General features: G+C 37.9%; 1 protein-coding gene across 9 annotated transcripts in view; it reads left to right on the forward strand.

The window, feature by feature from the left end:
• The window catches only part of NCKAP1 (NCK associated protein 1), a 61,815-nt gene that overhangs the window by 3,781 nt on the left and 44,554 nt on the right, over positions 1-13,480 (forward strand). For 6 of the 9 annotated variants that reach the window (XR_003991384.1, XM_030485716.1, XM_030485721.1 and 3 more), the window contains exons 2-3: positions 7,340-7,357; positions 8,495-8,605. Coding sequence is in view for 7 of the 9 variants with exons in the window: in XM_030485716.1 (XP_030341576.1) it covers positions 7,340-7,357; positions 8,495-8,605 (129 nt within the window). In the remaining 2 variants the exon portion in view is untranslated. The remainder of the gene's footprint in view (positions 1-7,339; positions 7,358-8,494; positions 8,606-13,480) is intronic. The other 3 variants (XM_030485718.1, XM_030485719.1, XM_030485723.1) reach the window with 1 other exon arrangement.

Below are 13,480 nucleotides of genomic sequence, written 5' to 3' on the forward strand. Positions count from 1 at the left end.
ATAGAAAAGGAGCAGAATAAATATTTGCAGGGGCTTTAGCTGACTTGATCTTTACCTTTCCTAACAAAATACGTGGTCCCAAACCTACCGTGAGCACCACATAGCTTAGTATGAAGCCAGATTTAAAATCATTTAGCAGGTGGTTAATTGTCAGTTCTTTAAAGATGCAGTAGTGGGAATATTGGATTTTTGCATGTATTGAGGATGTTACTGTTGGCCGTTGTAACGACTGAGCACTTCTTGTTTTCCCTGTTTACTTTCTCGTCTGCAGCAGTTAAAGCACATGCTCTTTTCGAAAGAGCAAGGAAGGGCATGTGCTGTGAGGGAAAGAGGGCCTGCATCAAGTTTGCTGTGGTAAAATGATGACAAGTTGACCAGCCAAGGCTGAACAGAAGTCAAATCTTAATTCACCAGTCTTGTACACTGCTTCTGAGATTGGGATGAAGAAAAAGCTCCCAAAGGCTCTGAAACTGGGCTGGAGAAGGCTTGACAAAGCCTAAACATTGCAGGAGACAGTTGTAAAAGCCAGTCAGTGGTTTGAGTAATAGAACCAGTGGGTGAAATGCACTGTTGTGCTCAGTCAGCAAGGCGGTTCTTCAGGAGAAAATAGGAGAGATTTTAAGTGGCTGGCAGAACATGGGGAAGTTTCCGATCTGCAGAGCTCTGAAGTTTGGAAGGGCGTAGGATTAGATCACCCTGTTGACACTGAGCTCTGTGCTGGAGTGCAGAGCTTTGAGCTGGGAGGAAAAGCTCACAAATAATATGTTTTGAATAGGATGGTTGGTATTGGAAAGAACAGATGATGTCTTCAGGTCATGGGAAGCATCTTAGGGTGGGGCACTATCGCTTCCAGTGCTTGATGGATGTCAGCAGTTCTTGAAAGGTTAAGATGACAGTCTGTGTTCATCTCTTTGTGCCTGTGATCTTGGAAGAATGGCTCAGAATAGTGTCCCACTGATAAGAGGAGGAGGAAGTCCCAAAGAAAGTCACAGTTAGTGCTGGCAAGAAAAAACAAATACAACAAATTCCTTGGCTCAGGAAGCAAACACAAATGCTGTGTCACATTGATGATACCAGGTCACATTGTATTTTTAACTTGGAAAAGCAACTAATTTTGTAAAGAAGCAATATGGCTTTTTCATACAGTATAAAAATATCCCATGATACCTTCTAAAATACACAGAGAGAAAGCCAGGTGGATTTATCCTTTTGCATCAAGTGTAGCTACCCAGAATTGTTTTGCATCATTTCTTCATTTACAAATAGGAATTACCTCCTCCCCACCCCTCAGTTACTGCTCTTTGCCCTGCCATATGTTGAAACAAAACCAAATCCAGTTTTAGGTTTTTAAGATCATGCGCACAGGAGATGCGCCTGAAGTCTTTACAGTTCCCATTTTACCCCATTTTAGATTCAGAATAGAGAGGGCATTGCCTTACTTTATTAAGGTGTTACTTTGTACTTTAGGTAAAGTTTTGTGGCAGTGAAACCTTCATTTTTCCTTTGCATTTCACTTGCCCTATTTGCAATTGCTAGAACCAAGTGCTTGCTTCAACAAATGCTACGGACACAAGAGGACAATGTAAAGCTATCACTGTACACAGTGTCAGACCAATTTCTTTCATCAGCAAGGTGACAGGTCACTCTAGTATGGACAACTTGGTAGATATTTTACACGTTGACCTTAGCAAGGCTGCTGACATTACCTTATCTGATTGTTCTTGCAAACAATCTAAGGAAGTAGAGTCTGGATGAAATTGTAATGCTAAAAGCAGATGGATAACCATATTAGGGAACAGTTATGGAGATCTCATTGTCACGCTGTGGTTCAGCAGGGTCTTGTTGGAGTGTGTTTTACCTCTGGTTCCAGTCGCTCCCTATTAATAATCTAGGTGATGGCTACATTAGGCTTCATTAATTTGTTGGTAGGAGACTGGGAGAAGCTACAAAAGTAATGAAGAACCTAACTGGAATTCAGTTTGAGCTTAACAAATTGTAGGTGTGGACTAGCAAACTTGCAGGTGGTTGAGCAAGTATGATTGTAAGCTGTTTTGGGGTAAGTGAAATTTAAAGTACAAAATAAAAAGTAATGAGATAGCAAATCTGCAGAAGATAGCCAGGAAAGGTTGGTGACATGCCAGGGCAAAGGTGAGCCAGCTAAGTTTCACTGCAAAGTATCAGGGATGACATGAGGTTTTGTAGATGTGTGAGCAAGATAGTCTGACGAAGACAGAGGAAAGTAATCCTTTTGCTGTGTATGGTATGTGTTGAGACTCATCCCCAATGTAACTGATTTGACACACTTTTCAAGAGAGATGTGGAGAAAGTCCAGAACAGAATAATAAGAAAGACCAGTGGAGCAGAAAATTTCACCCAGTAAGAATATGGGAAGACTTTTTATAAAGTAAATTAATAAGTGATACAAGTTCTTAAGTATTTAAGGACTGCTGTAGAGAGAAGGGGAATAGTTTTTGCAATTCCTTATGGCCACGGAGATAAAGAAGTGGTGGATTAAATTATAGTGGAAAAAGTTATTTAGATCTGAGAACTTTCTAGTGAAAAAGATTGTTAGATATAAGGCAAGACTGTGAGAGTGTTTTTGAATGTAGCCTGTTGGAGACCTGCAAGTAAAGATTTGGCAGGCATCTCCCAGGAGTGGCACAGATACAGTCAATACTGCCTTGGAACAGGAAAGTAGGGTAGGTGATTTCTCAAGGCCCTTTCTATGCTTTTCTTCTGATTTCATGTGAATTTACATTGTAATGGATTGGATCTCAGAGTAGAGGTACACTGGGATTTAAAATAAAGTATATACTTTGGGGTCAAGACACACAAAATAGTGAGTAATGGTGGGGAAGATGTCTTGCTGAGCTCTACGAAGCATTGGACTGACTTTTAACACCTTTAATTGTAATTTTGAGTTAATATGAAAGTGCGTTATCTTTCAGACTTTTGAACCTTAGTGCATGTAAAATGCAATAGCCATTAAATTTATAGTAATTGTGAGCTATATTTTTGATATGTCCAATGCCTATAGAGACTGTATGAAAATTAGTTAGAGACTTTCTTCTGATTCCAGATCCTTGTTGGAACAATACAGTTCTGGTTGAATTTTATTAGCATAGTCTATCTATCAAAATACAGGTTTACCTTTTATACAAGTATCATTTATGTAACAGCATGCGTCAGTAAAGTTACGTGCTTAGTACAAGATTATCCAAGTGATACTGGTGTAGGAAAGCTAAATTTTAGCCATCAAAAGTATTAAACTGTAGTCTAGTAATTTGTCCGTGTGTGACTGACTAAGTCTTGAATCTGCTTGCATAGTTGTTAAGAGGGACAAGGCTTCATTCACCTAGCTTATCTGGGGCTAGCCTGTTTAATAGTAAACCTGGGCTTCCTCAAAACCTAAAATACAGCAAAAGCAGTTACTGTAGGCTTGATTAGAGATATTAAGACAAATACAGTGTGAACAGCTTCCTTACATATTCACCATTCAAAGCGTTCAGTCTTCATTGATTATTCACTTCTCTCTCCTTCTCTGTAGCTTTTGCTTTTTAAAAATCAGAGATTGTCAGTTGGTAATCTCATTATTTTAAATACACGATGGAAACAAAGAATAATAATATGCTTTATCCTACAGAAATCTAGAGTTAATGATGACCCTGTCTCTTTGAATGTTTGCTTGCCATGTATTATTTAGTGGAGTTTATAGGATGCATAGCTTCAAGCCAGGCATTCAAACTTATAGCTGCATTTTAGGTTGAAGTCTTTTATGCCAGCAGCTACTACAAGGGAAGAAGAGCAGTTTTACTGTATGTGTCTTTTTTGGGTGTCAGGAGAATATGCTGTAGTAAACTATAAATGGTACATACAGAAGCTTTTCCCATTTTTTTTAATTGGAGAAATCTTAGTGTATTTCCATTTACAACTGAAAGTTACCAACTCGGGGGATGGCATATGTTTTGCTGTTGTTGAAATTCTGTCAATTTGCTGGTTAAATTCAGTTTTTTAGCGCAGACTCATTTGTAAATGAAACTTGAAGGTAAGGGGATTTGTTGACTAAGATTATTTGAGTATATGTTGCCACGGTCCAGTGGAACGGTGCTCAGCAGTGTTTTATCTCAACTCTGCAGTGACAGTAAATCAAGTTAAACTGCAGCAAAATATGATATGTTTTGTGATCATCTGCTGAGGTAGGAGGTTTGGGGGATGAAAATAGGACATTATTGATGCAATTGGCCTTGTCTCTCTTTTATTGGGAAACAGCCCTGCTAATAATTTGGAATAGGTTGGGCATATTATATTACTGTATTTCCATAATATAGTAACATATTTAGATTGTTATTTTGTTGGGGGTTTTCTTTATCATTCTACACCATGTAACTTGGGTAATGCTTTACAATGTTCTTACTCGAGGACATGTGGCAGGTTTAAGTAAAAGGCATGAATGAAGTTTAGGTGTTGTAAATGCAAGTTTGCACCCTGTATGCTGTACCATGGTGCTGACTTTTGACAATGATTGTACCTGAACATAAGCTTGCTTTTATTCATGTCACATCAGCTGGATATATGTAGTAATTTTGCTGATGGATTTTTTTGGTGGTGGTTGTTCTCCTCTAACATCCTCTGCCCTTAAGTAGGGAGTAAAATGTTAAATGTTTTATTTAATATAGTTATCTAGATTATTAGGGTAGGTAGGAAAATGCTGCCTTAGTTCAAAACATATGGCATAGTGAAGCATCTCTAAACAGTACATGTAGTCTGATCTCTCTAAAGTTTGATGACCTATGCATGTGATCGCACATGAGTATTCTGGGCAACGAATCTCTTAGCCATAGAAATTGTATTCTTGTTAAGAGTTGAATACACAGAATCAGATCAGGAAAATATGCTCAATTACTTGAGAGCTTATCATCGCAGAGTACTATTCTAAAGTGCTGTGGGAAGAAATGCTGTCTAACCTGATAGAAATCCAGTGCTTGAGTCTTTTTTTATTATTTTAATTACTTAGGTTAGTCTCTAACATTAGCTTTGCATCATCATCAGCATAACTGGTTCACAGCTGTTTAGTAATGTACAAAGGAATTTAGAGATGACTGCTGAGAGATTCTTTCACTATAATATTTCGAGGCTGAAGCAGCTGGAATTCCATAGCTTCAGAGCTGTATTCCATGAATGCAGCATTAGTAAGAACATTGATTTTCTTCTTAATGCTCAAAAAATATAGCCATTCTGTTTTTATTTTAAAAAGGTAAGAAATGAAGAAAATTCACTGCAGCCCGCTTAGGGGAGGTGCTGATATTTGAGGCTGATTGAGAAAGGGCTACTGCATTTGGCTAGTTCTCAAATACTTACTTGAATGCTAGACAGCTGTATACGGCAAAGTGATCTTTGTATGCTGTACCACAATGTTCCTGCCTATTACAGTAGTGACAAGAGGGTTTTTTATTGTCTGATACAACTATTGAAAGCAGAAGCTACCTTTCTTACCTACATTCTAAGACCATTGCCCTCAATGTCTTTGTTCTTTCTACAGTGCAAAATTGTGGTTGTGTACCTTACCACATTTGTGTGGAAGTGCAAGGGTTGGGGTTTTTATTTTCGTTCTTTTATGTTTTCTAGAGTAAACCATAGTGAGCTTGAGCTTCATAGGTCTGTTTGTCACTTAGGAAAGGTTTAGCTTATGTAGAGTGTTTTACATGCTATACTGAATGCAGATAACAGCATGGATGAAAATGGTATGGATGCTGCAACAGCTGGTAATCAAATAATATTGGTTCTTAGAAAGGAGCTGAGCTGCTGTGGAATATGGGAGAGGAATGGAAAAAGAATTAACCCACTAATTCAGCGATGGCTTGTCCTCTTTCTATTCATTCCACGTAGGTAGGCTTGTACAGCTTTCTTTGTAATGTATGAAGGATACCTTTAACCTTTTACGTCTTGCAGCAGTTTTCTTTCTTATCTACGGATCAATATGGTGTAGTTTATTAGTAGGAAGAATTACAGTTGCTTTAAGTGTGATGTTAGCAAACAAACAAGGGGAAGGAGCAAAGCGCTCTCTTGCATATTCAGATGTATTGAGGGGATTGCCAGTTAGACTGATAATAATATTCATCATCTATGGGAAGTGGGTCCCTGAAGCCACAGGAGGGTGTGCATGTTTGTGTTTTCAGATGTCTGTGTGAATGATCTATGTGTCAGGGCTTGGGGAGAACATACTTTTTAGTAAACATTTTGAAGAGCTGATTTATAGGAGGAAAACCATCCGTTGCTAGGAAAAATAAGGAGTTTATGTGCTAGTGTTTGAATTCAGCCTGAAAAATGCAGGAAGTCAGCAGTGGCAGATTTCTTGCCTCCTATATAACAGCAACCATTTTGGAACTTAACAGGCCACAAATCTATGTTTTCTATTAAGGTGTTTTCTTAGTTTGTGATCCTTCTTTTAGTGGAGGGAGTTAGTTATTCTGCAGCAAGGACAACAAATGAAAATAATCCGTCAGATTCTGACAAACCCATGACATCTGGTTAAATTAAGACTTTATCACTTTGAAGCACACTGTTTAATTTTCTGATGCCTATTTACAGTATAATCTTTTAGTTTTGAAACTGTGTAAAGACTTTAAAGTGTGTAAAGAACGCATCTTTTGTGGCAGGTGTTGTTTGCTGCTGTAAGAATATCAAAGCAACTATTTAACATCTAACTGATACTATGGATGTTGCTGAATGTATTTTCATTATAACTTCCTCTTGTAGCATTATAGATGTGATAATTTAATAAAGTTTAGTATTTTTTGTGGGGAAATTAGCAAATGGGGGAGTTCTGTTATTAAGAGTAGTATGTTAGCACACATCATGATGGTCATGTACTGCCAATAGGAGTTTTAGAAACTTAAAATAATGACTCTTTTGTTTTTTTTCTTGGCTACCGTTTCTTTTTCAGGTATGTAAAACTTCACTGAGTTTCTCTCCTTTTTTCCCTCCGTAGTTGCATGTGGTGTTTGTTAACTCCTTTTTTTTTTTTTTTAATTTTTTTTATTTTTTTCCTCTCCCTACGTGAACATAGTTTGGAAATACTATTAAAAGTTACATGTCTCAGTGTATACGCAGCACTTTACGTGTAGTTATTAGAATTTTACTATTGTGCAAAGTTGATTGTGAGTGTTAGAATAATCACCACCCTGTAGAAAGTATTCTGCCTAGAGTAACAGATGGCCGTAATGTTCTCTTGGATGTAGGTAATAGTGTATTAGTTCACTTAAATGTAACGTATTTTAGAAGTTAAGAGTAATTTGTTTATATGTAATTTTTCTCTCTTTTTATTACACTGCTTTCCCAGCAAGGACAAGTTTGGAAGGTTTGCAAAGCTTTTCACCTTCCCTTTGCCCGCTTGCCCGCTTTCAGAATCGGTCTCATAATCCATGACTTCTGTCTCTACGGTCCACAACTCGGTCATAGAAATCAATGTGGAAAAGTTTTTAAACGAGCTGTCATTTGAGTTCACTATGTTGCGTAGAAGTGCCTAGCATGTAATTTAGTTTTGCATGAGACACGAAACTTTTGCAAATCCCTGAGGACTATAAAACTAAATGAATCTTTGAGAGAAAATACGATATGAGCGCAGATCTTGTCATGTAAGTAACGCTGCTTTTAGTATGTTTCTCCAAACTAAATGGTATAGCATGGCTCGCTGGTCAGAGTAGTTGAGAAGTAGCGTGTCTGACAGCATGCACTGTAGCTGGCAAAAGTAGGTGCTTCCTCAGTCCTTTGTCCACAGAAGCTGTTCTGATGTGTCTACGTAAGTTATTTAAGAGTCCTAACACCTAGTTGTGACTTCTGTTCCAATCAGAATTTGATGAAATTTCTTGATTGCCGCTTTTAAAGCGCAGCCTATGCTACTGCAGGAGTAAAGAAAATGAGCAAAACCTGACTTCTTAATCTAAGGAACTAGGATACCTTAGGCAAGTACTGGTGGTTTTATTGTGAGATGGAAAACTGTCTTGAAGTAAACAATTTAAAGAGAAACTAAATGCAGATTGGTGGTGGGGCTTTTAGCTTTGTTTCACAAAGGATAGTTGAATCATTTAATGTGCCCAGCACTGTCCTCCACAGATGATGACATGATTGAATTTTCTAACAGTTTAACTCCAGATGAATACAACACTACCTCAAACCAGGAATAGCATTAAAAGGAAACCGTTTTTTTTTTCCTCCTTCTTTTAGGATTGAGTTTTTTCCCTCACTGCTGTTCTGCACTAACTGCTTTGATACTTCCATGCATCTTTTTCAGTAGAAGAGCATCTCTGTACTGTTTCCCATTGCATATTTCAGCTGTGACAGTCCCTGCACTTTGCCTTTCATTTTATCACCTGCTCACTAAAAACAAACAAACAAAAAAAGAATCTTTCTAGTTTGTCTTCAGACTTGCAACTTTCACTTAGCTTTAGATGGATGACTCTGGTTTTACTTCATTTTTTATTGTATTTTTTTATAGGCATGTGGTGACCCCAAAGCCAAACCATCCTATCTTATTGACAAAAACCTGGAATCTGCTGTCAAATTCATAGTCAGGAAGTTCCCAGCAGTAGAAACACGCAACAACAATGTAAGTAACCAAATGGCTATATACATATTTTTCTCAATATCCTTTGGCACTTGTTGCTCAAATTTGTGAGGGTTTGTGTGTTCTTGTAAAGTATCTGATTTTGACAGTTGTGTTTGGAGTACAGTAGTTGATTCAAATGCCTGACAGGGTCCTTTAGAAAGAGCTGTCTCCAAAGAGAGTGTAGTATACTGTGATTCTGAGTCGTTTTCTTTTAGCGTAGGATACTTTCTGGTTTTCTCTTTTCCTACTCACTTCTGTTCCATGTCAAAGAACTGTGAAATGTATGTAATCCTTGTAAAAGTCATGCCTCACTTGGATAGCAGAAATTCTTGGTGACCAGACTGATTGCAGAAGATGGAAGTGGCATAACTTGATTAGTGATGAGACCTGTCCAGCAGATTCATAAAAGACACCCGACTGCAAAGTGGAAAAATGTGTTAGTACTTAAGAGGTGCATGTGCCTCACAGGTGCCCTTGTGTATGGGGTCAGTCCCTGTGAGAATAAAGAATGCTTTAGTACATAAGGAGAAACCTTGTTGAAGTACAACAATACAGGAATATAATTGTTTCCTCTTGAGGTGTAGCGAGTTCAGTTGCAATAGGAAATTATTTTCACCCTCTGAGGGATTCAGTATTGCTGAATTTGACATGTAGCCTTTAGAGGCAATTGTTGGATTACAGGCAGGCATTTTGGCAGGTGATACATGCTTGTTTCTCTATTTCAATTTGAAAGTCAAGGGAAAGATCTCTGTTTTACCTGCTTACATTTCTTTCCAAAGGTGGAAAGTGGAGGTAGGTGTTGGGTTTGCATGTTCCCTGCATGCAGCTACTTGCATGTGTGCTTGAGAGGTTTAGGCTTGCTATAAGCATTCAGGTTTCTGCGGAATGGCAGTGGGAATAATTAGTTTATTTTACAATGCCAACTAGAATTTTTATGTAATGTCTTCAATAATGCCAATGGGGGGAAAAAAGGAAAGAGAAAAGCTTTCTCTTATGGAGGAAACAGTTTCAGTAACGATGTGCTTTCTCACTTTAAAACTGGTACATGTTTAATATTGCCCATCTTTGCATTGAATTTGATTGTGTTAGTAAACAAAGATAGCAAATTCTTTATCAAATTTATGTAAAAATGGTAAATCTTTAAATAGCATTTGGTAAATGCTTCTGTATTCTGTAAGCTTCAGTGGCAGATCTATTACTAAAAGATTACGGACATAGATTTGTTTAATGCAGTTGCATGTATGCTCTATATGTCTTCTGGTTGTTGATTATGAATTTGGAGCTTAACTAATGATATACTTAAGGATTTGGTACTGTGAAGTTTATTGAAAAACTCAAAGATAACTTGACACATTTTGACAATCACAGTTTCTAAAATAGGACACGCTCATAATGTTTTGTCATTCCTTTGTGTTTATTTACCATGAGACAGCCAGGCCTGGGCTTATCAAGCACAGTTATCAAAAGCCTACCCTCCTTATGTATGATCACAGCTTAAAGTAGGGATTTTGAGTTCTAGCAATAGGCAGCTGGGATTTCCCTATGTGCAATGAGAGCTGGTGGCAGTTTGCTTGTCTTAGACAACTAAGAACATCTCCCAAAAGAAACCTTTACCCAGAACATATTCCTAATGAGACAAGGGATATCATGTGCAGAGAAAGTTCTAGTCTGATGGCAGATCAATTTTTGTTTGTAAACCTTAGCTTCAAGAAGGTGTAAGCATCTAGCTCCTGATCAGGAAGATGTTCCCCTCCTTGCTCTTCCCTTGTCTTCCCCCTCCCACTGGCAAACAACCAGCTCACCATATATTAGGAGGGCACACCAGGGAGCTCCTTCAGTAATGGAACGGTGGATCGAATACTTAAAATGGTGAGAAGCTTACTGGGACAGGGGCACATCAATTAATGAACTATTATGAAGGATTACAAATGGAGAAATTGTTGAGAAGTCATAACCTGTTTCCTCCTTGCAGTGAAAATTCCAGGACAGCCTTTCAGGGAGAGGTTTTGGCTTTTGTGCATTCAACTGCAGCAGTCATCATTGCTTAGCATTGTGCATCTATACAGTTAGTAGGACCTATTGACATGTCTATAGGTGATGCTGCCAAACAAGCTTGCATTCAGCTAGAGAATGGGCCGTGCCTGCTTTTTCGATCTTTATTTTTAACCGATTTTTAGCTGTTTGGTTTTTTCTCAGGTATAGGCATTTACAGTGTTTTGTCTCAGAGGTGAATAACACGTTTTATCGAGGAGTATGAGCAGTGTTTACTGTAATCAGATGATCTTGAAAAGCCTGCATTTTTATTCCTGTAAAACAAGTGATTCTGTGATGTTTGCTACTGATAGCTTTTACATCTTTATTCACAAAAAAATACAGCTCCTGGTTTTGTTACTCCTTCAGAATTTGACATGCTGAGTCAGACTAGAGCGATGTCGGACAATCGCTGGGTTTCAAAATTCTACCAAGAGTTCAGGTTTATGAGCAGTTCAAACAGTTAAGTGCCTGATGAATCCTTGTTGACGAGGCTGAAAAATAAAATGGAGTAGTTCATCTTCCAAAGAATCGATTATAGATAACTCGACCTCATCAGTTCATAACTCACTCTCTTCTGTTGTCTGAGAGCAGATCTGATCTCTTGCTCTTGCCCTTTCTTCTCCAATCACCATTATGGACCATAGAACCTTGAAAATACGCAGTTTGTTGACTGAGCTCTTAAATCAACTGTTAAGAATGTTGGCCAGCAATACAATATTGCTTAATAGTGTATGAAATACCTGCAGAGGGTATGTATGTGTGTATACAAAATAATGGCAGGATTGACAAAGTGAGAAACCAACATTTTGAAGTCCTATTTGAAAAAGATAACTTTTTACTATTATGTAATTCCCACCTTCAGTGTTTGGGAAACTTTAGTATTTATAATTATTTTAAATTGACTAAAGCTTTGTTTTGAAAAAGCCTTCCAAGCTGGAAAAGCCTTCCAAAAAGTTTTATAGTGCCTTTATTCTTTGTCAGATCAGTGATCTGATTGTGCTGGTATTGACGCAGGGTAACATTTACTGAGTTTCCTTGGCTATCTTCAGAAGTAAAGTTCCAAAGTAAGGGATGTGGAAGCAGCCTGATTTTTCTGAAGGATTTTGAGACCTCATCCTCCTTTAAGCCATACAGGCAAGATTCTCGCCTTGCCTGTATGAGAAATACAGAAATATTTCACAGAAATATACAGAGCGCCTACCAAACTCCAAAAAAAATATAGTGGCACCTAAAAGGTTCTCTCTTCTTAGTCAACACTACTGTTTAATGCCATTGCAAAACCAGAATAAAATACTTCACAATGGGGCATTGGAGATGCAGGGAGAAAAGAAGTATATTGTCTGTGATAGTGGATAGGGTCTGGAAAAGCTGCATGCACAGGTCAAGCTCTGTGTCTTTGTGTAAGGGAACTAGCCTCCTTTCTGCTTTCCAAAACACCACAGATGGGAAGTAGTGAGAATATCTGCCTTCTTTCTTGAACATATGTTTTTCCTTTACTCAGATTGCTCCTCAGCAATTTTCCTGTAGAAAAACTTGCTATATTTTTAAATGTCTCTTGGAGAAGTTCAGGCTTAGTCATTGCTTGGTGGTAAGCAGACCAGTGAAACATCACTCCAGTTTCTAAGTCGGCGTTTAGTGGAAGAAATATCCATGTTTTCCAGATACTACTAATCTTCATCTTCTAGCATCTGTCTTCCCAGTACTTTTGTATTAATGCATCGACTACACATTCAATTTCTTAGGAGTTAATATTTTGAGGGTTTAGTTACCTGATTTAACTGCAACGTTTTTTCTGCTGTATTGTGTCAATGGGGACTGGAAATAAGATCATATGAGAGTAAAGTACATAGAAGCAGTGCAAGGGTTAGGATCTGTAGGTATGAATTAGTTCACTTTTTCATTTTTAGTTCATGGGAGTGTTGGCTTTTTCCTTTTAGTTCCCAGTATGTATGCCTGGTCTGCTTACTGTGTCTTTCACAGTGAGCTAGTTGCATAGCAAATGAGTTGGATATGGGAGAGGCATTGTGGGCACAGAGTGGCTAGACCTCCTTGGCCAACGCTTATCAGAAGACATTAATGCATGCTTTTATTAAATGCTTTCTTTTATAATAAAATGACTGAAATATGCACTTCATAACAAATCTTGATTTTTAATTTGTGGTAGGTGCTTGCAATAATTAGTCTTTTTCAAAGTACTCAGCTAAATACAAGAAATTCATTCACGTTTCAAAGTACTCCTTTCAGCTCTTGCAAGGGGTCCAGTGCCTAAAGGAAAATGCTCTTCCTTTGCTTGTTTCTAATGAAGCTTTTAATATTGGAATTTGCTCAGTGCTTGTGAAGATAATCTAGAAATTCTCTTCAGAGGAAAAATAACATTGGAGTCTTGGCTATGCTGCCTCATGTATTGGTAATCCTTTTTCACTAGGACACAATCATTTTATTTTTGAGGAAATCATGTGGTCATTAACACCTGTGGTAGCTGGTTTCTTAAGAATAACTTAAATCTCCCAATTCAATGAACTGTAATCTTTTTCTCCAGGTTTCTAGAGTGCTAGGTTTCTTGTACAGGAGACTTGATTTTTCAGATAACTTACTGCTTGCTTAAGCAATAAAAACCCATATTCCACCATAAAACAAACTGGCCTCCTGGCCATGAAGACTAAAATCCTGATCAAGTAAGAGGATGCCATGCTTTTCGTGCACAGCTGCCTATTCAACTCTGCTACTGCTCAAGGAACTTACAGTGCTGAAAGAACCACAAATGAGGCTGATTTTCCAAAACTTAATAAGGTGCTGATTTAGGGTGTGGGAGTAGGGAAAATAGTTAAGCATGGGAAAAAG

Source organism: Strigops habroptila, chromosome 5 (genome assembly GCF_004027225.2).
Source record: "Strigops habroptila isolate Jane chromosome 5, bStrHab1.2.pri, whole genome shotgun sequence".
Classification (NCBI taxonomy): domain Eukaryota; kingdom Metazoa; phylum Chordata; class Aves; order Psittaciformes; family Psittacidae; genus Strigops; species Strigops habroptila.